Genomic DNA, 25,150 nt, shown 5'->3' on the forward strand with positions numbered 1-25,150 from the left:
TGACATACTGGGTACAAGCAAAATTAGAGAATTTCCAGAACAGACATCCTGCGTTGCTGCCGAAGCAGCGATAGCAGCAGTCCTTGGGATTGTCGGAATCCGACAATACACCCCAGACGGAACCAGGATAGTCGGGTCGGGTGGAAGTGTAAAGGACAGGATCGGCGCAGGGATCAGCCTCGACGGTCTGAGTAGCGGTTGCTGTGGAAGTAGTCGCTGCGCAATGTTAGCAACGACGCCAGCCAATTAAAATTATGCTTCTTACTTGTTGTAGTAGTTGCGACGACAGAAGTCAAAGAGTGTGTCTCTGTGATGGCGATAGTTGTTGTCGAAGAGTCAGTTGAGACAGCAGAAACGACAGCTGTTGCGGTTTGAAGGATATCAGAGGTCTTTGAATTGTACTTGGTAACGGTGGTAAGTTTGACCTGCGTCACTCGTACAGTCGAGGTAGGTCTGGTAATAGTTGACGTTGTTGTGGTTTGACCGCACGTGGTTGTTCTTGTGAGGTAACACGCTGTCGCCCTGTCAGCCTTTTGTACATCTTCAAGCAATGTGTTACGTACAGCAATCACGAGGAATTATGTCCAATGCTTTATAGTTATTACCACGTTTGCGGATCACTGGAGTAGCAGCAGCACATGTCTCCTGTTGGTACGGTATCGAAGAGGTGATTGTAGTTGTTCTATACTAGTCAGTCATCGCATATAGGTTGGTTGTTAAAGAGATGGTACGCACATAGTCTCGCCTTGGGAATCTGTGACTGTTACAGGTACGATCAATGTTGTCTGTGCAGTGCTCGTGGCCGTCTGAACCAACGTGGTTTGAGAGACCGTAGTGCTCGTAACAGTTTTCTGGATGGTTCTCTGCACGTTGCTGTGCAAGTTAGTGACGATCCTAACCCATGGTTTGCCAAGTACGTACGTTGCAACAGTGAAAGAAGCTGTTTTTGTTACAGTGACAGTCTGAGTCGTCAATGGCTGAACAGTCGTTGTCTTGGTGATCGTAGATTTGGGTTTAGAACATGTTGTCAACTTTAGACCGGCTTTGGCTGTGGAAACGTAAGCATCTTCCTCCAAACATTTTTCTGGGAACTCATACAGATAAGTGATGAGCAGACTTTGGCTGAAGCTTGAGGAAGCTTGATGCAAGATTTGGATTGTGGGGCGCAGAAATCGGCTGCATCTGCAAGTCCAATACTGGCGAGCACAATGAGAATTGCTGAAAAAGCCTTCATCTTGACTCAGTCGAGGTACTCGTGCAATTGATCAACAGCACACGGCACGTGTGATGGTCTTATAGAATTTCATTGCTCCATGCATAGATGAGCCCATGGTGCATACAAGCGGTATCGAGACTCTATGCATATATTCCAGAGCGACGCTTTACTGAACACGGTCAGATCAGCTCTAGAACAGCAAGCCTCCGACCAGAAGTAGAGTTTTTACTCGAAATCGTAGCCTCAATTAGCATTGTGTAGCCTTGCGAAAGGTTGATAGAACCCACGCTATGCCGTATCTGGTATCGTCGGATGGATGTGGAAATAAGGGAAAACATAGTCCACATTCTAGACGCTCGGCGTTGCCGGTCTGCGTGGTAGGCGAATATCGTGGCTTGAGCATGCTCGGAGGGTTTTCAAGGGGTGCATGGCAGAGTAAGGCCGAATCGATAGCTGGTCAATTAATACTCTGTTCATGAAGCAGCAGCGAGTAACCGATTGCGGGGTGGTTTGATCAAGATAGTCCTATTGTCGCGTAGATTGATTCGGTGGTGGATCCTAAGCTTCGTCGTACTCCTGAGCTTGCAGACTAGCGCAAGGCTAAGGGGGACGTGACGTAATCCTTGTAGGTGAGGCTTGCAAGATCAGCAACTCTGACTTCTCTTTCTCCTTCTCACAGCGATGCCCCTTGTTCAGTTACACACGTTGCCCATGAGATGTGGTCGCCACATCCCCGCAGAAGTTATTCGGCTTATCATCCGAAACCCATCAAATCCTCGTCTCGTTCGCAACAGGTCGTTCACCGCACGAATCATGATGAATGCAGGCTCTCGCGGCATTACTCGCCATCGATGGGTGTCGACACAGCTTAGCTATGTACAACCAAGAGACAGCAACAGAGGAACACTTGCACAGGTACCTCCCTATCAAGAATCGTAGGATGTGGAATTATTCATCAAAGCGACCCCTTGACCTCAAAAATGCTGACAGCTAATATTGTAGCGACTGTCATTCCCTCCCTTTTGCATTCTTTTCTTTGTTGTCATGCCTGGTCATCAATCTTTCACGTCGATACCTAGTCTATTGTTTCCGTTTCTACAGTGTCACGCGATACCTTTGTCCACTGCCATCTTTGTCCACGTAACGCCGGCAGCCGTAGCACACCACAACGTGCAGCATGTGGCCTGCGCATTGATTCTGTTTACTAGGCGCATCCACTAACCACGAGAAGTACGTAGCGCAATGCCAGGAATCGAAAAAACCTTCTGTAAAGGCTACGGCCTCTCTCCAACCCACGTGGTGCCAACGAAAAGAAGGAGGTCTGCGGAAGACAAGTACGTCGACTTGGGGTTTGGATTATGTTATCGAAGACGACGGCAAGACCTGCAAGACAGCGAATACAATGATGAAGATAACGACTACGACGGCGAACAACCACTGCATAAACGCCGAATACCGAACTCGTTCTACGGTTCCCAGTCAGCACGTCTCGGTGTCATTCCCGCAGCCATGTTAGCCACTCTTCATGGCCTCATACAGTTTGGGAGGGAAAGCGTGGATGTAGGCACAAGGGTTTTCAAAGCGCCATACGCAGTATGTACAAGTATTCCAAGATACGTGCGAGATGTGCATAGAGCAGGAATGGTAAGAAGCATGTTTGAGAGCATAGCTGTACCGGGAAGCATTCCAGACCTCGACAGCTGGTTGAAGGTAGTTGGTTCGCATGGAAGGCAGATGTATGTTGAAGAGAAAGGAGATGAGAACAATAGCGACATTCGTAGGGGAGGAATTACGAGCCCGAGGCCTGGTGGGTCAGATCCAGATTCCGATGACTTTGACTCAGCAACGCGGCCGGACGGCGATGCCATATCTATCTGTTGCCTATCAGAACGCCCAGTGCATTCGTCAATACTGCCGCAAAGTTTGATACCAGCAAGGCTACCACCAAAGATGAGACATAGTTCTCAGAACTCCGCACCTCGAACAAGGAGCACATATGCCACAATTGTGAATGCAGGGTTACAAACTTCGCCAATTGACCAAGAAGATACTCAAGAGCAAATGAAGAGCCGAAAGCACACTTGGCATGTAAGCGAGCAAGCTGCAGAGTCGCAAACTGCGTCGGAGAAGGTAGCTTCGGCGATGCTACAGCGGCCAGTAAGAACGGGATGTCGGCGCGGATCGATGTTAACACCTTTCTCTAGTGCTGAGTTAGCTAATTTGGGGCTCCAACATTCGAAAGCCGACGTTGCTTCTGAAATACCGGTAGAAAGTTATGCAAGGCCTGTGGCCTCTCGGAAGCAGAATACGTCAGGTGTAGAGAATTCCACTCCGTCAACTCGAAAAGCTCGAAGAAAAGCGCAACCAGAGAATAACCTCCAAAGTCATGTACTGAAAAAGGCAGCTAGCAGACAGCCAAATCAACAGCAGCTACGACATCAGCGCGCTCAAACTCTAGCAAGTACAGAACCTGCTCCAAGTTCAAGATCATGCTCCCTCTGTCATTTTGACAACTCGATTACCTCCACCTTCTGTAGTGCATGTTATACACCGCGTCTCCCCGAGCCAGCACCCCGATCTCGTGCTCAAGGCATAGTAAAGCACGATCTGTTACCCGATACTTATCCAGAATACGGTCATTGGGGGGAAACTACGATGGTCACTATCCGAAATTACCATGAGGATGTTTTGTGTACAGGCGCCGCCGGCCCACCCGGCACATTGAATAAGGATGGCTCGCATGTCAGTATTTCCACATTAGAACTTCGGCAACTCACCAAAGCTAGAGACGATGCTCTGATAGAAGACAGTATGCGCACTGTCCGAGATCAAGAGCGACGGGCTATTGCGCGAGAGAACGGAATTAATGTGCCGGTGCATAGTGAACCGTACTATAGCGACCTGAAGGGGGAGACGGCTGCAGAGCGACTAACAACGAGACAGGCATTGATTTTAGAGAGGGGTTTGAAGGTGGAGAGGGTGTGGATGCGGAGGCTTGCTGGTTGGAGGGAAGAGGCTGAGGGTGATGCGAAAAAGCCGTTCCCGCTCAACGTACCGGACTACGAAGATCTGCAAGATTGGGAGTTAGACAGATTGAAGGAAGATATCAAGTCGCTGGACAAGATTTTGGCGAGCCGGAATGATACGGCTGGCGTTATTCGTGCTACGTCGAGCCGTGAAAACAGCAATAGCAAGCTCTCCGGAGACCCAAAACGATTGGCAGTCAGGAACGAGGAGTTGAAAGCCGTACAGCGACGAGAAGTAGAACGACAATACCTCGCTCTCGTGGCGGAGGCGCAGCAGCAAGCGCATGCCGAGAACACGCAGTTTCCTGAAGGCTTGCGAGGCTGGGGTCAAGTTGGCCCAGATGAACAAGATCTCATTCGATGGGCAATCTACGCCAATCAGGTCAATGATATGTCAGAGCAGGCAAGAAGGAAGATCCCGACTGATAGGCCTACTGTGTCTGCCTTCTCCCCGCAGGACAGTATGGCCAACCCTAACGGTGCATCTGCCACTGATGATGTTTTGAACGGGAAGAATTGCCGCCCCTCTTCCGAAACTAACGGTCGACCATGGCCTGTCACCGAATCGCAGCGAACTGATAGATCAACAGAGCAGCAGATAGAAGACGAACACTACGCCCGTTTGAAACAGAAGTTTGAAGATTCGAAGTGGGCAGAAATGGTCTTTAACGTCGAAGTAACGAGGTACGGTATTTTGTATACTGGAAGGAGATGGCCAGATGACGTGGCGAATTGGGAAACTATTACCCCTGCAGCTAAAGCATTGGTCTTGGAAGTGACAGAATATCTCACATCGAAAGAGGAGTTCGAGGAGCCAGGCGCAGAAAGTAAGTAGCTGAGGATCGAATACTGCTTTTGATGAAAGAAGTGTTTGGTGTTGAAGTCTGGTTGTTGCGCCGTCTGGCGGCGGGAGAGAATGCAAAGTCTGTGAAACATGTTACAGAATGTATATACTAACAGAAATTGGAGAGCATGGTTCCAGAGATCGATGGAGAGAAGTGGTCGAGTGATGAGACATAGAAACGCAACTCAAGATCGTGCCGTCTCTTGGTGCATTAGTCACGCTTCGCTCAACCAATCAAGAGCCGCGGCATCGACTCATCCTGAGTTGCTGAAGAATTGCGCTAGCCCTGCTTGGCTGTGTCATCTGTGTGTATATGAGCTGAAAGGCTGCTAAATTTTGAACGACTGTAACTATAAGGAAAGCATCAGAAAGGACGTCCTCTTCAAGAACAATTCTACCACACTGATCAGTCGACAACTCCTAGAGCTATGGTGCGCAAGACTAAGGAAAGCGTGCCAGTCGCAGAGCATCACGGCGGTGGTCACATCACAGTGACAGCACAGCAATCACGCTATGCGCTCGATGCTGTGGACGCGCCAGCATCAAAAGAGGTATATTGACTTGTGTATCTCCAACTCCAAGTTGTCTTTGTTCACTCTCCCAGATACTCATCAAAGACCTATCTATCACAGTCGCAAACCGCGAACTACTTTCACGCACAACGCTCCACTTGGTAGAAGCACGACATTATGTGATGGTCGGTCGGAACGGGACTGGCAAGTCAACGATCCTTAAGGCTATTGCTGATGGTCTTGTTCCCGGAATTCCGTGGAGTACGAGGATCCTGCTATTAGGCCAGACTAGGGAGGATAGTATGGAAGATGGTATAGATGCGCTGGGTCTGGAAAGCGAGACGGTCCTACAACATGTCGTGCGGAGTGATCGGGTTCGAGAGCGGTATGTGCGAGAGGCGAAGATGCTGAGTGAAGCAATTGAGAACTCGATCGATTCCATGGCACCGGTCCGGGCGTACAGGCGTATTGGTCACGAGAGACTAGCCTTGCAACTAAAAGAAGGCCACCGCATTGCGGAGAGAAGAAGTGGCGCACGGGGTAAGCTAGCGAGGAAGGAGCTGATCAAGCTTGAGGAACGCTTCGAAGAATCCGAGAAAAGTCTACAAGAGACGGAGATCGATCCTACGCAGCTCAGCGAAGAGATGCAAGCAGCCGCAGATCTGCTCGCTGGTGTGCAGGCTTCCCTCGAACTCATGGATGCGAATGAGGCTGAAGCAAAAGCACGAGCGGTCTTGCTGGGCCTTGGCTTTAAGGAAGATCGTATCGACAAGCCCGTGTCGGAGCTTTCGGGAGGATGGAAGACGAGATGCGAATTAGCATGCGCCCTCACTCAGTACGCCGACGTGCTGCTACTTGATGAGCCTACCAACTTCTTGGATCTGCCATCTATCATCTGGCTGCAGGATTATATTCGGAATCTGAAAGGCACAACTGTCCTCATAACAACTCATGACCGCGACTTTGGAGATGCCGTAGCTGAGGAGCTTCTTGTGCTGCGTAACCAGACTCTAGAGACTTTTCGCGGAAATCTCAGTCTGTACGAGCGCGAGAGGTGGAAGAAAGCCAGATACATGACGAAGATGAAGGAAGCGCAGGACAAGCAGAAAAAGCACATTGAGAAAACCATCGCCGGCAACATCAAGGCAGCTAAAGATAAGGGGGACGATAAGAAGTTGAAGCAGGCTGCATCGAGGAAGAAGAAGCTCGACGATAGAATGGGGCTGCAAGTTGGTCTCAAAGGTGGTCGCTTCAAGCTGAACCGGGATCTCGGAGGCTATCATTTGTCCCGCCGGGCGGAGATTGAGATACCTGATTTTGATCCACCAGTCCAACTCTCGTTTCCGCACCAGCCACCCGATTTGAAGTTTCCTGGCGCGTTAGTAAGCCTAGAGAAGGTGTCATTTGCGTATCCTGGAAGAAAGAAATTGCCCGTCTTGACAGACGTCAATTTGACCATCCACCCGGGTGCAAGAATAGGGTTGACAGGCCTCAATGGCTCGGGCAAGACGACGCTGGCTTCACTGATAATGGGCGGTGATGAGGGCGGACTTCTCCCCACTTCAGGCACGATTGCGCGACATGCGAGAGTGAAGATGGGTCGCTTCTCGCAGCAATCTGTCGAAGAGATCACGGCCATGGCGTCTTCCAACCCTCATATCACGGCCCTTCGGCACTTAATGGACTGTGTTGGCGATGGGGCACAGGAGAAAGACGCGCGGGCAGCTTTAAGCGGATTGGGGCTCCATGGTCAGACGGTGTCGGACGTTCCGCTCGTACTCCTCTCGGGAGGGCAGAAGGTCAGGGTCGCTCTTGCCAAGCTTCTATGGCCGCCGCCGCAGCTTCTTATTCTGGACGAGGTGACGACCCATCTGGATGCAGACACCATCCTGGGTCTCGTGATGGCATTGAGGGAGTATGAGGGCGCGCTGCTGGTAGTGACCCACGACAGATTCTTCATGAGGTATGTCAACTCTTGTCGATCGCGGAAGAACGCATCGAAAATAAGCACAATAGAGTTCAGCTATTAACACCCCGCAGAACCGTGGTGGAAGGGCAGTCGCCGTACAAGCTAGCGCCAGGGGTTCACGCGGCGTCCGAGGGCGAGGCTGACGAAAGCAGCGAGTCGGAGGACGAAGAAGCAGGGCTAGCTCCGGGGAGCGTTTTTCGGCTGACTAGCAAAGGGCAGGTCAGGAAGCTTGACCTGGGCATGGATGAGTATGAGGACATTGCGGCGCGGACAGCGGCAAAGCTGGCTCGAGCAAGGCGGTAGTTTGCTGAGAATAGAAATGAAGGCAATTTATGTCTTCAGAAGGTCAGCTTGTGAGAGGGGAGAGCGTCTGTCCAGACCTCCGAGGCGACGTCTGACAGCTGCCGGGGCCATTTGGTTCGGGCGGGCTTGCTTCCCGCTGCACGCACTGATGACAGCGCGACACTTGCGCGCGGATCACTGTGCACGGCAAAGGCCTTTAGGGGCAGCTTTTCGCGCCAAGCTCGAGCGAGATAATATTGCTCCAACGCGTCGCTCCTTTTGTTCGCAGCGTCCAATTGGTCTCCTCTCATTAGCCATTGGCGTGCACTATGCCCATCTTTCCTTGTATACCCCTTCTGACCGTAATAGTAATGTCATAGCTGTAGCTATAATCCTTCCACAGGCACGCATGAACGACTCTGCGTATCGAGATAAGCTCGAGCTTGGGAACCCTGAGTAATAATATCTGGCGGGCATCATGGGCGAAACCGAATCATCCACACCTCGCTCTACCGCCGAACCACAGCTCAAGGCTGCCAAAGACAAGAACTGTCCCTTTTGTGGCCAGGCCTTCACTTCATCCAGTCTGGGACGTCACCTAGACCTGTACATCAGACCCAAAAACCCAAAGGCGCCCGACGGCGTCCATAATGTCGACGAGATCCGGAAGCTGCGAGGCGGCATCACCAGGCGACAGGCCAAGGGCAGCGTATCAACACCGCGCCGCGATGACAGCGGCACCAGTACGCCTGCAAACAAGAAGCGGATAGCGAGCGAAGACTCTGTCCTTGTCGGCAGCCCCGAGGACGACGATGAGCCGCTAGAGATTGGCAAGACGAGGGGGCAGTTCAAGGATGTGAGCTGGGGAAGCAGCAACCGGCCTTCAAGGCTAAACACCAAAACACCAGACCCTCGCCGTGATGCATCGCGGCAGACACGCAAGGCCGACCTCGACCAAAGGCAGAAAACCAACGAGGAAAATGAAATTGCGAGCGCCACCGAGATGGCGTTGCGGGAGCTGTTGAAGAGCGTGCGAGACGCCAAGTATGTCATCCATCACCCACCATGTACCCCTATGACGCTAACAACCCCCCAGTGCCAAAGCATCTGGGTCCGGCCTCTTCGACTTCGACCCCTACACACAAAACTTCCCCTCACTGTGCCTCCAAATCCTCCCCGCGCCCTCGACCCTCTTCTCACCCACGCCCTTTCCCACGTCCGAGTCATGGTCCATCACCCCGCCGGGCCAGAAGCAGTTCGAAGCCCTGAACAAGCAGGTCCGCGAGCGTCTGCTTGCCTACCAACGCCAGCGTCAGATCAACCAGGTCTACCCGTCAGGCTCGCACTCATCCGCTCCTTCCACCAACACCTCACCCCTACCCACACCACCGCTCTTTGACCACGACCCACAACGTCTCTTTGGCCACATTGCAGACGCCTACCACCACTGGACACAACAGTCAGACAAGACGAGGCAGGAGTACTGGCAGATTGAGATACTGCGCTGCTATGCCCGTGCCGACGACAGGCGACGGGAAGCTGAGGTGCAGTTGGGGAACGCACGTCGAGAGATTGAATACTTGAAAGCCAACCGCTGGACTTCGGGAGCTCCCGATGTATCGCCCATCAGTATCAACCTCGGCACCGACACTGCCAGAGAGCTTGCCAAGCACGGTATGGACTACCGCAACTGGGACTACGACCGCCTCATCGACAAGTGGCGGACCGCTATACGCGAGAACAGGGCTTCAGTTTCTGGTATGAGTGCTCAGAAGCCACTCCCCAGCGGCACTAGTTCTAGGAGCTGCTCCATGGCTAGTCTCCCACCAACGCAGTTCGCTACCGTGAACCAGCCTAGGCAAGGCAGCCCGATCAAGGTCGAGACCAACATGCCCTTCAGTGCACCACCCACTGTGTGTGGTGATGGAGACAACGACCAAGTCGATGCAGAGGGCGATGATGACGACGACGATATCGACCTAACTCCTCAGACCATCGAGGAGGACGAATCGATGCACCAGATGCAGCATCAAGCCCAACAGCAGGCCTTGCATCATCCCCAGCCCCAACATCACCATGGAGCTCCCCTCCAACCGACGCCACCGCATCCCTCACAGCAGTTTCAACCACATATGCAGACCACCCACATCAGCCAGGCTCAGATTGCGCAGGCGCAGGCTCAAGCCCAAGCATGGGCAGCCGCGCGTCAGCACATGAACCAGTCACGCAATCAAGACTTCCGCCCACATCAGCAGCATCAGCTCTCGCCTCATTTACAGCACGTCGGCTCAGCTGATAGCAGTCGACGAGAATCGCTCGCCATGATGGACCCACACGGCATGAACCAGAACAACATGAGCGCCATGGGCAGCTCCATGATGTCAGGGGGTATGGACAGTCTCGACAGCCGTCAAGACCAGTTTCTTCACATGGATATGGGCATGTCGACGGGCTTTGTCGGCTCGAACGATCCCAGCGTCACAATGGGTTAATCGATGCTGTACAGCACAACAGCAAGATTGTCAACGATGGGCAGAAAGGACTCTTCGGCATGGCGTAACGTGATACACGGAACGCGATACACGGACTGGCCTACTCTACAGCGGTTTTCACACATCTCGTTATTTCGTTTGTTCAACACTCTCGCCTCTTTCTCCCTTTGTTTTTCTCTATCTTTCTATACTCAGCTCGGCTTTTCGCTATACCCATATACCCGGCCTTGCAGCTTGATACCCATTTTCTTGTCAACCTTGGAACCCTGAACCAAACCTTTTCCTACATTATACTTAATAACCTTTCCTTGTTTACTTGCGTTATACTGAGATTGTCTGTTTCCTATGTAGAGTCTACAGAAGCCTTCGTTGGCAGTTACACTTGGGAGGTCATTGTGCTTGCATTTGTATATACCCAACACTAAACTTCCCTATTGTTAGATATTAGAAACAACGGCGGGTGGTGGAGGAGTAGGAGTAGGTGGAAGAATCGATTATAGTAAATTTTGAACTCGTGGGCCACCTGGTCCTTTCAATTACAAATGTCCAACTCGCGTTGGAGATACGCCATTCCAGACATATCTTGACTGTCAGTATGAGACACCTCCGTTAAAGACCACGAATCGCGACAATCGACAGTGGTTGATAACAGACGAATAATTGACACAATGGCTCGGAGGAAATGGTCCAACTAAGTCCAAACTTATCTCTCAACAGGTGTATGGCTCTTTCAGTCGACACCTTTTCCCACCAATATCAAAACCCCGAATTTCACGATGACCTAATAACGCGGGCATTCAACTAACGAAGCACATACCTTACTTACCAATGCCACAGGCGGACCAAACAACGAATCATCCGCCACGATATCATGTTCATCCGCTTCACTCAGTCTATCAACTCCCAGCGCAACCACGAATTCAAACACCACTCTTACACTTCCGTCACAAACAAAAGCCTCTGTCAGCAGAATCCATGCCTGTGGCGTCTTCCCCAAGTTTGAGATAAGTTTCTGTCGAGATGAAAACCGGTACTACTCTCCTGTTCACGAAGATGCAGGCGACAAGGATCTTACTTCTTCCTATTCCCGATGGACTTTCTGATGCTGAGGAGGATGTGATGGGGCCAGCGGAAGTGAAAGATATGTCTTCTTTTGCATCTCCGTCTTCCATCTGCGCACATGGCGAGACGGAGGGTAGACTGAAAGTATAAAATACGTCGGCGGAAGAGGAGCATGGGAAGGATGGTGCGACGGGGCATGGTCGATGTGGATATGGAGTCGTAGGGACAGGCACGTAAAGGTAGTACGGAGATATTTACACGTGGGTGCAGGAAGTAAGTCCGGTGATATATCCATGGGTTCGTGTAGAAGCCACTGGTGGAAGCTTGTGATGTGAGACAGGCGTGTGACGAATCTGTCCAAAATGTGATACTAGGTATAAGACGTAGGAATGAGATCATGACCCTGAGCTGCATCGAACACTACAGATTCGTCTGCGAGATATACTCAACTTCAAGGAAAGCTACAGCTAAATTACGTCAATAGCATGTTTGAAACGCCAAACGGACGAGGCGAAGTTTATGGATATGGTAGCCGTCGTGGAGGGAGGGGCGGAGGAATGGTCGGTCGTAAGGATGGTGGAAGAGGTAGAGAAACTCTCGATGAGAGCCAGATCATAGGCGGTGTTTACCGCGACGCCAATCTGAGCGAGCACGGAAGAGGAAGAGCGATGGGCGGAGGAGCAGATGGTACTAGACAACACTTGTCTCAGATCCGAGGTGGTACTTTCGGTGTACTTCGATTTACGACTCACACAAACATACCTGGAGCACGATCAACACAGACGACCAGAGGGTACAAAAACGCCAACAACGAGGCAGAAGATGATAAACAGCTTAATCAGCGACAAAATGCAAGCGCCAAGGGCATCGTGAGCAAGAGCAATGAGAATAGAACACCCCATCTGCCAGGCACTGTAATCCAGAAGAAGACCCCGGGAACACACTTGTTTTCAGACGTTGCAAGAGCCAACATACCCGAGCTGAACGATACCAGTAAGAGTAGAACGAACTTTGGTGGCATACCACCATTAAGGCAAACCGACGGGATTGCATACACTCCTGCTCTACAGCCAATATCACGTAAGGGGCCTATTATAGAAGGAGGCAGTGACGAAGAGGTTCTCGTGCCAATCATACAACGTGCAATTGGTATGCCTCGCAAGGTCTCACCACCCTCGATGCTGCCACAAAAGGTTTTTCGGCCTGTCAAACAGCCAGCCACTGCTTATGCTTCTCTACAAGAGTTTTTCCAACGCTCTGGGGGAGCAGCTACATCGCAAGATACTCCGTCAGGACGATACACACGGCTTGCGTCCACCAGCTCATCTGGGTCACCAACCTCCCAGCCAGCGCAGCCTCCTGCAGCGTTGATTCCACCATCGAGTCCAATACAAAGAGACGATAGTAATCTTTACGATGAAAACAAAACTGAAGGAGAGAAGGAGAAGATCTGAGCAGAGATAAAAGAACAGAATATGCCCTTGGGCAATCGCTGGCAAAACTGCTAATTTTATACTGGCGTGGTCTGAGACAGCTTCTCTTTCGTTGTCATACAAGATTATAGATAGAAAACTGATCTCTCGTCTTCTTCCGAAAAAAGATCACTCGTGTTAATCTTCAGAAGCTTTCTGGTGAGGGTTACGATCTTGTTCTTGGAAGAAACCAGACGAATGTGGTTGTTCTACACCTATGGTGACCGCCTTGTAGATAACTCTAGGACAGTACACAATGGCAAGCAGCGTAGTTTCAAGAAAGAGAGAAGAGTTCGGAACAACGCCTGATTACAGATCTCGGATATACCGGCACAAAACGCCTTGTCGTCACTCACGTACTTCGCGGGATAAAACATGCGGGGATAGACCGACCGGCATGCGCCCCACGTGCGCTAATCAATTGGCGCAATCCCAACCGATTACAACCAGCTGCTCCGGTCCGACACCAACGACATCCGCCTATCTCGCCCACGTGTAATCATAGCTGGTTCTTATCTTCTACCATGATGACAGCCCCCAATCCATCAAGCCTTTCCCCAAGCCGCGGTCGTTGCGTAAGCTCATGCAAGCTTCTGCAAGTCTTTTGGCGTTAGCGATGGAAGTAGGCGTGCTCCGTGCCGCGCACATGGGATTACCGTCTGGCTAGTATGCATCTGTTCCTGCAGCCTACTGCTAGGATTGTGGACTGAAGCCATGTCGTTGACGTAGGTGATGGATGCTTAGCTTGACCAAGCTGGCTGAGCTGGGTATAAAAAGAAGGAACTTGGTGGTGCGGTTCGGCGGTGTGTTGATTCTCCTCGTCTTTCGCTATCTTCGCCGAAGCTGCTCCATCTCGATATGTCTGCTCTCCTGGTATTAGGTCTCGCTGCTACGGCTCTGGGCTATCCCACCGTCAGCAAGCATCACCACACTCCTCTTGAGAATGCCACCGACTACCTCGTTTCTCTCGGTCCCCGACCATACTACATCATTAATAATATGACTGATAGCCCATTGAAGAGGAAATTACAGTCTTGTGAAAACACTCCTGTTTCCATATCGGGATTCTCGATCGGCCATCGCGGCGGCGGAACACTTCAGTTTCCAGAGGAGACAATTCGTTCGGAAGATGCTGGAGCGCGTATGGGCGCTGGTATCTTGGAATGCGATGTAACATTCACAAGCGACAGGGGCTTAGTATGCAGACATGATCTATGTGATTTGCACCGGACGACAGACATTCTGCTCAGACCAGAGTTGGCAGCGAAATGTACGACGCCGTTCACACCAGCTAATGCGACGAGTGATGCGAACGCGCTGTGTTGTACGTCTGACATCACAATCGATGAGTGTATGTCCCCACTTCCATTTCAACATCCAAGACGATAGTTTTGACTGATAAAACTCATAGTCAGCACGCTGTGCAGCAAACAAGACGGCATAAATGCCTCCGCCACAAACGTAGTCGACTTCCAAGCGGGCACACCTCCCTGGCGCACGGAGCTCTACGATACATGCGGCCAAGTACTAACCCTTGATCAATACATCGATCTTGTAGACTCCTATCCAGGCTACCGTAACTTCACTCCCGAGCTCAAAACGCCACCCGCCGCCGTCCCTATGCCTTTCCAAGGAAACTACACACAGCAGCAATACGCCAGCGACATGATATCCGCCTTCCGTAATAAGGGCATCGACGCCTCTCGTGTGTGGCCACAATCTTTTACCTATGATGACATCGTATACTGGCTACAAAATGACCACGACTTTGGTCGCCAGGCGGCCTATCTCCAAGAATTCGACACACCCGCGGACCTGGCAGCCGGAATGGCCAACCTAAGCATTGCGCGGGCCGCAGGCGTAAACATCATTGCGCCAGCGCTACCCATGCTTCTATCCATTGGCGGCGCTGACAACAAGACCATCGTTGAGAGCGAGTACTCGAAAGCTATCAAAGCAAATGGCATGGATATCATCGCCTGGACGTTCGAGAGGTCAGGACCCTTGGCCAATGTGAAGAAAGACGAGGAATATTACTACTCTACGATTGCAGATGTAATCACGCACGATGGACAGTTGTACGAAGTACTGGATATTCTCGTCAGGGAGGTTGGGATCAAGGGCCTGTTCACAGATTGGGCGGCGACAGTGACTTATTTTGCAAACTGCTTCGGGTTGGAGGGACCTGTGGGTGGAAGCTATAGCTGAGGTGTCCTTGAACAAAGGGAATGAGAATATGAGATATGAACTTTGCCGCTTGCTACAGAATGCTCTCGAGAGGTGAAGTGAAGAGTAGTCAGATCTGACAAAAGAAGCTTTTGGCAGGACCTTGAATGTTGTGACACAGCAAGAAGAGGACGGAACATACTCAGGTGTTGTAAGACTCTATACAAGTGAGAGCCGCTAGGATTCCACACCATGTATGCGTCAGGTTTCTGTTGATTAGGCATATTTTCCGTTCTACAATATCGTCGCAACATCCCTTTTCTTCCTGGTCACCTCCTTTTCAGTTATCGTATCGCCGAGTATGTATTAGCACCACAAACCATCTATCGATCTACCTTCTATCGCACTGACACAAGCAGTCCCTACCAGCTATTGAGACCACAAATTGTATTTCATTTCGGCAAAAAGTGGTATTTACCCTCTTGACTCGACATGAACTTTATGGACGTACACCGTAATGATCGTATCTATGCACGTCAACGAGCTATACTGCCGAACATGTCGATCGTCATTACGGTAGCGACCGAAAACGATAAAAAGCCAAAAAGACGCACGGGTCTGGAATGGCGTTGTGGGGATAGTTCGGGATAGAGTTGCCGGGCGGGTAGGAGCTTGCGTGATTGTAGTCGGTCAATTCTGGTGTTCGAGGATAGCGGTGAAGAGGCGCAATGTCACGAGTAATATACTACTACAATCTGGTCGATCAGAGTCACAGTCATATCATTCAGTAGAAAAGTTGGGGTTGACAGAACATGTATTTTATTGTTCGTCTCTGCTATGTGTCTCAAACAAATCTTCCACCGCAAATGTCGCAAAGCACAAAAAAATGGTATTGGGTATCTCCAAACTCCAGCTCCACCAGAGAAGTAGGCTATCGCATCGGCAGAAGAGTAGGCGATCATGACAAGAGGGCACATGCCACAGGCATCTTTGAAACAGGCCTCGAGTTGCATGAAAGATCGCATTCGCATTCGCTGAAGCGCCTCATAGGGGGTATAAGGGTCGACCACCGAACAAAAACAAACGGTGGTGATCGAAACAGGGGGTATTGCAGAAAGGAAAGTAGGTGTAGGAAATCCCAAAGCTCAAGTATTACCCAAGTATAATAGTGTGATCTCCACAGTTCATCAATCGTCGCAGACAAGAGAAAGTGTGATTACAAAGGAGTGTGAGGGGTAATAAAGGGGTTTGGAAGTGCCCAAGTTGGAAAGCAGATTGAATGTAAAACAAGACCCAAGGACAAGTCCAAGGGGGTAAAAGGGGGTATGATGCGAAGAGCGCAAGAACAAGACGTGAACGGACATGCATCCTCGTGATATGGGTTACAGGCAAAGGACATGAAGAAAGGCTTTGAACGCGTGCGCTCGTTGAATCAAAGACAGCGCACCAGTCGATGATGCACGGAAAGCGGTTTTCCTATCTCTTACAAGACGAGGTAGCCAACACCAGCAGCGAGCGCAACAACCATGGTGTTGACCTTGATGGACGCAGCAGCACCCTCGAACTCAGCAGGCTTGCTGGCAGATGGCGCGCCGACAGTAGGAGCGGAAGCAGTAGGTGCAACACCGGAAGTACCGTTGCCAGCGTTGTAGCTGGGGATGATGGTGGGGTGGGTAGCAGAGATGGTGCTGGTGCTGTTGGCGGGGGTGTAACCGGGAGCGGGTGCGGAGCTGGACATGGTGACAGTGTTGACGCGGTAGACAGTGGAGGTGATGTAGACAGTGGCGTCGTATCCCTCCTCTTGAGCGAAGGCGACGGCGCAGAGGAGCGCAAAGATGGCAGTGAAGATCTGGCTAAAGGAGCGCATTTTGGTGGTTGGTTGGTTGGTTGGTTGGTTGGTGGTGAAGGAGGGTGTTGTTAGTTGATATGCGACGAAGAATGCGCAAAAGCTTCGATGTCGAATCAGAAGATGGTGGTGGTTGCAAGTGTGTATGCGACGGGTTATGCGACAAGTTGCGCAAGGTGTGAGACAAGGTCGTTTATTTTTTGTTGGAGATGGTATGCGAGAGCAGTGTGGGATAGTCTGAGATCAAGAGAGTGATGTCAAAGATAGTGATGATAATGAGCGTGGAAGCAAGATGCTTTAAGAGAGTGTGAGTGAGATATATCTCGAGAGTTTTGGATCGTGCGTCTGTGAGGGTGAAGGGAAACAACGGCGAGTGGGGACCGCCCCCGGGGGTTGTATCGTGTCTTGAATCCTTGCCGCCTGCGCAATTTCCCTGAGAAAAGCGCAATTTCGGTCCCCTTAAGGCGCTAACGCAGGTTCGGCCACGCTAGCGGAAGTACCTGAGCAAGGAAGCTGCCGATCTAGCTGTTGGAGTGGGGACGTGCTGGCTTGGCTTGACGGCAAATCTCTGCAAACAACCCAGTCGTGGCAGTCTCGTGCCTGCCTGAGTTGAGCTTGACTGCCGAGGTACCCACTTTAGTCAACGTGCCTGCACCTTCCCACCTGCATCCTCGTGACTGACGGGTAGTGACCTCACTGCTCATCGCGATCACTAGGGCAACCTGGAAGACGAGGCTGTCATCGTATCTGTCGTCGCACAAGGACAACCCCATAAGCCCCGGCGCTCGAGGGCCAAGTTTCAACCTTCTCCTCACGACTTTCGCCCCAGAGCATCCTCACACCCCATGCGTTCCACAATACACCAGCCTGAGCTCCGCACAGACCCTGAAACGAGCTCAGCGAATCGTGCCGTCGGCCCTCAAGGCGGAAACGTGACTGGAGCCAGCGCGACAAATGCTGTACACCGCACTTGGACACTCGTGGCACCCTACCCGTTGCGACAAGTGTACAGGCTATTGTTGTCCCGTCACCTTGGCAGCTCTGGAAGCAGACGGAACAGTACAACGAGAACAACATCCTGATGGTGGTGTGGAACTCGCCAAAGAGAATTTCTTGCAAAGACTTTGCCTCAACAATGCAGCTTATGTTGTGACTCCAAGTCGTCGCGCAGTAGTAGCGCGCGAGAGTGTAGTTGCCCAGGCATGGCATTCTGCATGAACAACACATTTTTCTCCCACCGAACCCACTGTAGTAGCATCGCCAGAAAAGCAACGGTGAGTGACACATAAGAACAGGTCATGTCATCGCCTCGAGAGAAAGAATCCAGATTGGAGCTAAGGTCGCCCGTCCAAGCGAGTATAGCTCTGATTGGTTATATAGGCCGCACCACCCCTGCCATTAGTACAGTGCGAACTTTCGCTCATTTCCTGCCATTCCGCCATCGCGACCATTGGCATTATAGCCATTGGCAACGACGCCATTGCAAATCCAGCTCCTAACTTCCGCTCTCTCAAATGACAAGCCGCTCCCCAATGACAAGCCAAGCCGAATCATGTCTTGCCTCCGACCTTGGAGCTCCTTGGGGTGGCAATTCGACTTGACGCGTATATTACAAATTTGAGCAAACACGCGCGCGCAAATTGGACAAGTAATTCATCTTCCGCACTCGCTCTCGTCAAACCAATTGTCGTGTAGTGCCGAGTCGGATCGAACGCTCCCAAGAAGGTCAAGACAGAAAGGAACCACGACTCTTTGCCACTGCCACGCGCAAAGTTAGTTTAGAGCGCGAAAATGCAAATGCAAATGCAGCAACCACCAGAAGTTCTCCTCGGCTTCATTGCCGGCGCTGCAACATTTGCCAATGTGCCTGCTAGTCGAAAAGCCATGCCGTTTCCAGCAAGCTCTAAACAAACGCCCCTTGCGTATATGGAAACCCACGTGCATGCATTCCACGATAGAACAAAGACCCTCATCCCATGTCCCCCGAAAAGACTACGGCAAAATGCAGAGAGAAGGGAAGCAAGCGAACGCACGCACCTAAGGCAAAACTGTCTTGGCAATGTCTTCACACAATGGTCGCAAACGGCCTCGAGTCGTGTATGTTTGATCAGCGCGTCGCCAAACAAACAGACTTCAGTCTTCAGTCGGCTTCGACTATTTCAGCGCTCTCCCACAAGCGACGGCATATCTCCTCCGCTTCGTTTCGGCTACGCGCCTGGTCGCTCTCGAAACTTTGTCCTCCGGCTTCAAAGTCGTTCTCGTTGCGACTAGTCTTGCCGCGCCCTGCATCGTTCTCAAAACTGACTCGCGATCTCCGTGAGCTTGCCCCATCTGTTTCGACGCTGCTTTCGTTGAAACTTGTGCTCAGGCTGCTGGCACCTGTTGTGAAGCCGTTTGCACTGTGCGATGACTTGGGTATGCGCGTTTTGCGAGACATGCCAGGGGTTTGGTATATCCGCGCAAGGGCGTCTGCAATCGGGTTGCGATATCTTCGCACCACGTTGTATTCGACCGCGACGTGGTTGAACTGCTGCTGTAGACGGGGATCCAAGCGTCCCTCGCCATTGCCATTGTAATGGATGCTAGACTGGAGGTATGTGGGACCGCCCGTGCGGGGCAGCGTTACGGGTACGAGCTTCTGCGGTTCAATGTTGGACGACGCACGCTGGAGCATGAGTTTCTGTTGTGTCCGCGAGGGGGGCAGATTAGTGGGTGTGGTTGTGCCGGAACGCTGAGGTGTTTTGGATGGCGTGTCTGCGCCGCCGTTGAAATTTGGCATCGACTTGTTGCGTTTGCTCTTGTCGAGTTCACCTCCATCGGTATCTTCCTTCAGACCATGCCCAGCCATGTATGCGCCGTCATGAGGTGTCCCAGCCGAGCCGTCTCCGTCCATAAAACGCGATACCAGATTGTGTCCCGGCGTGTCTACAAGCGTAGAACCAACGGACCCAGCCGTGTGACTGAGTAAATTGTGGCGGTCGGACGATGATACGACGGTCGCAGCGACTGACGATGTTTGAGGAGCAAGATTCCGCGAGGAGCTGCGCTGCAGTAGTCGCGAAGTGATCATGTCAGCATCTGGAGGCCGAGAATGTTGGTAAGAGCTCCCGCCGTTGGTTTGTGTGTTGTTGCGTGTGCGATCGGTGAGCGTCTGAGTCGCCTGGCTGGGCGCCTCCCGTATTGTTCCTGCCTGCTGTGATGGCTCTCCCCTATTCTTCTCCATGTTGATCTCCGCCGCTCTATGCTGTGCCTCGAGTATAACGGAGTTGGAGCGCGTGTTCGATCGGGTAGTCGTAGGTGACTGTGACGCGCTCTCTTCAGTCCACCCGCCTTCTTCTTCCTCGTCGTCGTTGGGCATATCAAAGTGAACCGCAGCGTGCGGCTCCGGCGAACTCTGCCGAGATCGAGTGGGGGTCGCGAGTGCACGCTTGGAAGCAGCGTTTTCGTTCTTTGAACCCTTCAGCGCGTGTTTTGCATGGCCTTGCCGCGGTGGCAGATGTCCACTCGAGTGATTTCTGCGCAAGTTGGCTTGCTGATTGTTTGCTCTCACAATGGCACCAGATGACGCATGTCGCTTGAAACCTGGACGCGTATGTGGGCTGCTGGGCGCCGAAACTGAATTGCCCGACTGTGAGCGACGGTGGTGTCGCCCCGTGTTTTCTGCACCCTGTAGCGCCTGCTGTGCCTGCTTCTCGGCTTTGTTCAGCTTGTTGAGATTCTTGCCAAAAGACGTGTTCCTCTGTACGCGTTGACCGACAACATGATGGCGCTGGCTCTTGTGATGAGCTGAGCGATGAGGGCCCTCAGACGGCGACTGCGAGATGTGCGATTGCGAGGATGACTGTCTAGTCATCGCAGCTGGCCTCTTGGGCCGCGAATTAGATTCATCTGCCGAAGCCATGCTTACGTTCGCCTACGCAGCGCGCTGCGTCGTTGAAGTGAGGTTGGGGGGCCGTTTGGCTGTCGGCGCTGCACGTAATGATGCAAGTCTGCGGTGGTTCGTAGGAATGAAGTGGAGCAGCCAGCCCGGGGTTTCTTTGCGCTGGCAGCCAAGGAATCAATAGGCGGCCATGGAGTTCAATTGCGTGTGTTGGAAGCGTTGGGAACGTGATACAGCGTGCCACGTTGGGCCCAATGATTCTCGATGGAGATGGTGGAGTGCATGGGCTGCCGTCAAATGAGTAGGCGGTGAATACGCCCCAACCGCTTTCGGTGACCGCGGCCCGTTCCAACGTCATATGACCGGAACATCCGACCCGCATTACTATTACCACAGCTATTCGCTCTCACTTCAATCACCACAATTACCTTTATCAACGTTCTGCTATTAGAACTCGATTTCTAGGCCCTGCATATGTACACTATGTATTGTATATGGAGTATTTCGCGTTGATCTTGATACATAATCGCGCGCATTGCGCAGTTTCCCAGTGTGCCAGCTGTAGGATCAAATGTTCGGGGTTGTCTCTCTTTTGTATCTACGAAGATGCCAGCCCTCAAACCCCAGCAGTCTTATGGTGTGTATTTCATAATCTTTGCGTCATCTCGTTCGTCAATCGTGATCGTGGTCTGGTGTCGCGCTCTGTTTGGTGTTGCCTTCACTTCGAACTTGCTCATCTGTCATCGCTTTTCATATCGCAAATGTATGAGCGAACCTCTTCAGCTTGCATTTCATTCCTCGCTGTAGCGCTGCTCGCTGCTGACTGATCTGGCGTTGCGCAGGGTTCATACCATCGATGCAGCCGAAGGAAGAGGTGGTGAGAACAGACTCGGGGCGAGAACGGTAAGACGGCGGTGGTAGCCCAGAAATGTACGTCGGTGCATCAGACAGATCGCCCATGGAGTCTTCTCGAGTAAGACAGGCAGCTGCCGTTGATGGTCGAGTGCTGTCCGCGCTACGTGCCGTACGCATGAATATGGCGTTGACGCGCCGCTCGAAGACACTCTCAGTATCGCCAAGTCGCACACTTCCTGGTGTGCCCGTACGCAAGGGTAAATCTTCACGCGGCTGTTCATCAACCGATACAAGAGCACTAGTTCGTGTGGAGGGATACCGTGTTGACGGCTGCATGGCGGGACGAAGGAAAGATCCAGACCGAGACATGAGCATAGGAGCGGCGGCTTCATTGACATCCTCATAGGAGACGGCTAAGAGTGGCATCGACGCCGATTGTCTGTTGTGCTTTCGATCGCCCTGGCGTTGAGATTTAGTACGCAGAAGTGAAGGTATCTGAACCTGCATCTTCTTGGCGCAACGACGGAAGGCTATCCTTTGCTGGCTGTTGGCTGTCGATGGCCTGGCGATTCCGAGTGCTCCAGTCAACGGAACGGCATGTTGCGCCACGGGTGTATCCTTGACACCAGGGCTGGTCGCCGCCCTCCAGTAGGGAAGTCCTCCCATCAGAGGAGGCGAAGGCGTGTTTACGCTGGCATCCAACCAGGCATTGACATCCCGTATAATGCCCGAATCTGGTCTTGCGGGACGGATTGGAGGTAAGACTGGCGCCCGAGGTGAACCTTGCTCGACATCAATTGGGACCAGTGGAACTGCTGGCGCATCGTCAAGATTTTGTGCAAGCTCTGTTGAAGGTGCTGTGCGCGGACGCCGGAGGGAATTCTTTCGTTGCATCTCGTTTGAGTCGTCGTCGTTCTTCAGTGTTTGGCGCGATGCCACTTTGCGCAGATGTCGCCGCAGCCACTTCTTCGCTGTTTCATGCTTGCTATTAGCTGTAGTAATCGTCTGTTCTGTAGTTGGTGCCGTCATGATGCGTGATTATAGAGGAGCTGCTGCGAGAATGTCGTACGGTGATTGATGCACGACGGTAACAGTAATGTAGAGAAGTTGAGGGTGTAGACGCAGCAGTCACTTCATGTAGTTCTAAGTGAGCATCTTCGCTGGCGGAAGGTGCGAGCAAGCTGCCGTTGTATAACAGGAACGTCATAGGGTTGGTTGAGAAAGTGCAGTCGTCGAGCTGCTCAACTGACAGTCACTCTGGATAATAAGGAAGGCACGTTTTGGAGCTTTCACTTATGAATTTCATGAGAGCCCAAGCATTTCTCATTGTTACCAACTATAGGGAAGCGACAATACAACCAATCCATTGTGTCTACGCTCCTAATAATCAAAATCTTCAAACACTACTTTCTGTCCTTCTAGCCATCCTGTAACTATTTTCCTCATCCCCTTTCCGGCACACACGTACCATGTATCAGCCTGCATCGCCTGTATATCACTCTTCGTCATTCTTCTTTCCACAACCTCAGCCTCCGATTTCACGTGATCCTTCATCTTAGTTAAGTCACCGTCTGTTCCGCCATCTGTCAGAAACACCGTCGTACAAGCTCCTAGGCCATGATACCGTCGAAACGTATCATACACCAACCCCACATCCTCACTCCGTACGGCCCAAATCAACTTGAATCCTCCAGCTTCCAAATACAGCCCACCAACTTGTCCGAGCAACGGCGTGACACCCACTCCGCCAGCCACAAAAACCACTTTACGCCCATCGGCCTTTTCGATCTTAAACTCACCCCCTACACCGAGGGCACCTATCTCCAACCCAGCCCGCTCATTTTGCTGGAAGAGGAACCGTGTAACAGCCCCAACGTTCCGTATAGTCATCTCAAACTCACTTTCCTTCTCATGGTCTTTGCTAGGCGTGGAGGAAATGGTAAATGTCCTCACAAAGTCATCGTTCAGACTTCCAGGATCATCATCGCGCATATGTTCGTACCCAATGTCTAACTCTTTGCTAAAATCCAGCGCAATCCATTGCCCGGGTCGATATGTTAGCCCATCTCTCACAGTGAAGGTGAAACGAGCGATACTAGGCGTGAGAACCTCTTTCTTGGTTAAAGACGCCATGGTGTGAGAAACGGAGAGAGTGCCGCGTATGTTCCCTTCAGAAGCAAGGGTGCGCACGAGCGGATTGTATGGGCTAGGTGTCTTCTTCGAGCCACGAAACGGCAGACCGTTGGCTACAAATCGGCATTCTGAGATGGTAATCTTGACGGCCAGATTGCTACCGGGTAATAGGACAGCTGCATCTGCACCAGCGAGGATTTCAGTTGTGCCAGTCAGGTAAAGGACATCTCCCGTTCCGTAGTCTGGAAACACGATACCAATCTTGGGGTTGAGCATTAGATTACCGAGGGACTGATAAAGCCGGTTTCCGGAGTACTCGGGGTAGACAAGGGTGCTTGAATTTATCATTCGAACGAATCCCGCTGGTCCACCGCGATGGTTGACATCCATGTCATCCTCAGTTGTTGTGGATAAGAAGAACATGTCGGATCTCGCAACGAGTTCTTCTCCTTCTTTTGATAACGATGAGGATTGCGATACTAATCTTGCGTTTACTAGTGCTGGGCGTATTTCGTATTGATTGAGATACTTGGGACAATTTCCTAGGCTTTGTTCTATCTTCGTGACGAGTTGAATCTGTTCTTGTTTCCTGTCTGCCTCCCCTTCGATCTCCACGTCGATGTCCCTTATCGCTCCTGCAATCATACGCCCAGCGGTTTTGACTCTTTTCCTCGTCATCAGATCGATAGCTAAACCAGCTACTAGTTTGCCACCGTCTTTTGCTTGAGTCATCTCGCCCTTCTCATTTCCACTCATAAGCGCTTGCACGACAGGATCGTTCGTGCCATCGACGAGTGTTCGCGTGCCGATGAAGCCTCCACCAAGCTGTTCAGAGAAACCAGGCTCGCCACCCCATAGTGTCGCCCATGGTCTAGATTGTGCATCCAGTGTTCCGAGTGCGAGTAGAGGAGCACGTTGGAACATAAAACTGGCTTGTGGTGTGAGCATAGCCGATGTTGGATTATCTTGAGGTGGAACGCGGAGGAGGTGATGCATCTTCTCTTCGCCCTCGTTCCAGGGCATCCCTATTGAGAACGCCATCTTGTGAAAATGTGTGTTTGATGTAGTAAGAATTGATATGGGTTGTTGATCGAATGTCGAGAGTCTCCCGGTCCAGCTCTGTGTTATATAGCTCCTGTGGAGGGGGTCTCCTGCATGTCATCCTCTACATCGGAGTCGTAACCATCGTCAGTGTTGCCGTCGGCATTGGATCTGGTAAGCAAGTCGTTGCAATGCGCGGCCGGCATTCGGAGTGTCATCTACAGGGCGCATTGGCGGGAGTGCCACAGCAATGTGTCAGCATCGGCAACATCTCAAATGTCGCCATCCGGCTCGGCCCTACACTGCGGGGAAGAGGAACTAGTCCAAATGAGTCGAGGAGGCGTGCAATTGAGA

General features: G+C 51.7%; 9 protein-coding genes across 9 annotated transcripts; 5 read left to right on the plus strand and 4 right to left on the minus strand.

The window, feature by feature from the left end:
- Positions 1-3,871: 3,871 nt before the first annotated feature.
- J4E82_001728 (uncharacterized protein) lies at positions 3,872-5,077 on the plus strand (the record flags this gene model as incomplete). Its single annotated transcript, XM_051728036.1, has 1 exon — positions 3,872-5,077. The coding sequence occupies one exon, from the start codon at positions 3,872-3,874 to the stop codon at positions 5,075-5,077; it is 1,206 nt and encodes a 401-aa protein (XP_051592391.1).
- A 437-nt stretch (positions 5,078-5,514) lies between these two features.
- J4E82_001729 (uncharacterized protein) lies at positions 5,515-7,870 on the plus strand (the record flags this gene model as incomplete). The annotated part of the gene is made up of 3 exons (XM_051728037.1): positions 5,515-5,637; positions 5,691-7,561; positions 7,639-7,870. 3 exons carry the CDS (start codon positions 5,515-5,517, stop codon positions 7,868-7,870), a joined length of 2,226 nt encoding a protein of 741 aa, XP_051592392.1.
- Positions 7,871-8,327: 457 nt separating this feature from the next.
- Positions 8,328-10,341, plus strand: J4E82_001730 (uncharacterized protein; the record flags this gene model as incomplete). The annotated part of the gene is made up of 2 exons (XM_051728038.1): positions 8,328-8,893; positions 8,946-10,341. The coding sequence occupies 2 exons, from the start codon at positions 8,328-8,330 to the stop codon at positions 10,339-10,341; spliced, it is 1,962 nt and encodes a 653-aa protein (XP_051592393.1).
- Positions 10,342-11,888: 1,547 nt separating this feature from the next.
- Positions 11,889-12,857, plus strand: J4E82_001731 (uncharacterized protein; the record flags this gene model as incomplete). The annotated part of the gene is made up of 1 exon (XM_051728039.1): positions 11,889-12,857. The coding sequence occupies one exon, from the start codon at positions 11,889-11,891 to the stop codon at positions 12,855-12,857; it is 969 nt and encodes a 322-aa protein (XP_051592394.1).
- A 1,181-nt stretch (positions 12,858-14,038) lies between these two features.
- Positions 14,039-15,083, plus strand: J4E82_001732 (uncharacterized protein; the record flags this gene model as incomplete). The annotated part of the gene is made up of 2 exons (XM_051728040.1): positions 14,039-14,045; positions 14,287-15,083. The coding sequence occupies 2 exons, from the start codon at positions 14,039-14,041 to the stop codon at positions 15,081-15,083; spliced, it is 804 nt and encodes a 267-aa protein (XP_051592395.1).
- A 1,441-nt stretch (positions 15,084-16,524) lies between these two features.
- On the minus strand, positions 16,525-17,556 carry J4E82_001733 (uncharacterized protein; the record flags this gene model as incomplete). The annotated part of the gene is made up of 2 exons (XM_051728041.1): positions 16,525-16,890; positions 17,551-17,556. The coding sequence occupies 2 exons, from the start codon at positions 17,554-17,556 to the stop codon at positions 16,525-16,527; spliced, it is 372 nt and encodes a 123-aa protein (XP_051592396.1).
- Positions 17,557-19,027: 1,471 nt separating this feature from the next.
- Positions 19,028-20,788, minus strand: J4E82_001734 (uncharacterized protein; the record flags this gene model as incomplete). Its single annotated transcript, XM_051728042.1, has 1 exon — positions 19,028-20,788. The coding sequence occupies one exon, from the start codon at positions 20,786-20,788 to the stop codon at positions 19,028-19,030; it is 1,761 nt and encodes a 586-aa protein (XP_051592397.1).
- A 729-nt stretch (positions 20,789-21,517) lies between these two features.
- J4E82_001735 (uncharacterized protein) lies at positions 21,518-22,759 on the minus strand (the record flags this gene model as incomplete). The annotated part of the gene is made up of 2 exons (XM_051728043.1): positions 21,518-22,607; positions 22,755-22,759. 2 exons carry the CDS (start codon positions 22,757-22,759, stop codon positions 21,518-21,520), a joined length of 1,095 nt encoding a protein of 364 aa, XP_051592398.1.
- Positions 22,760-23,387: 628 nt separating this feature from the next.
- On the minus strand, positions 23,388-25,027 carry J4E82_001736 (uncharacterized protein; the record flags this gene model as incomplete). The annotated part of the gene is made up of 3 exons (XM_051728044.1): positions 23,388-23,401; positions 23,422-24,874; positions 25,019-25,027. 3 exons carry the CDS (start codon positions 25,025-25,027, stop codon positions 23,388-23,390), a joined length of 1,476 nt encoding a protein of 491 aa, XP_051592399.1.
- Positions 25,028-25,150: the final 123 nt, after the last annotated feature.

Source organism: Alternaria postmessia, assembly GCF_024291825.1.
Source record: "Alternaria postmessia strain BMP 2775 chromosome Unknown scaffold_6, whole genome shotgun sequence".
Taxonomy (NCBI): Eukaryota; Fungi; Ascomycota; class Dothideomycetes; order Pleosporales; family Pleosporaceae; genus Alternaria; species Alternaria postmessia.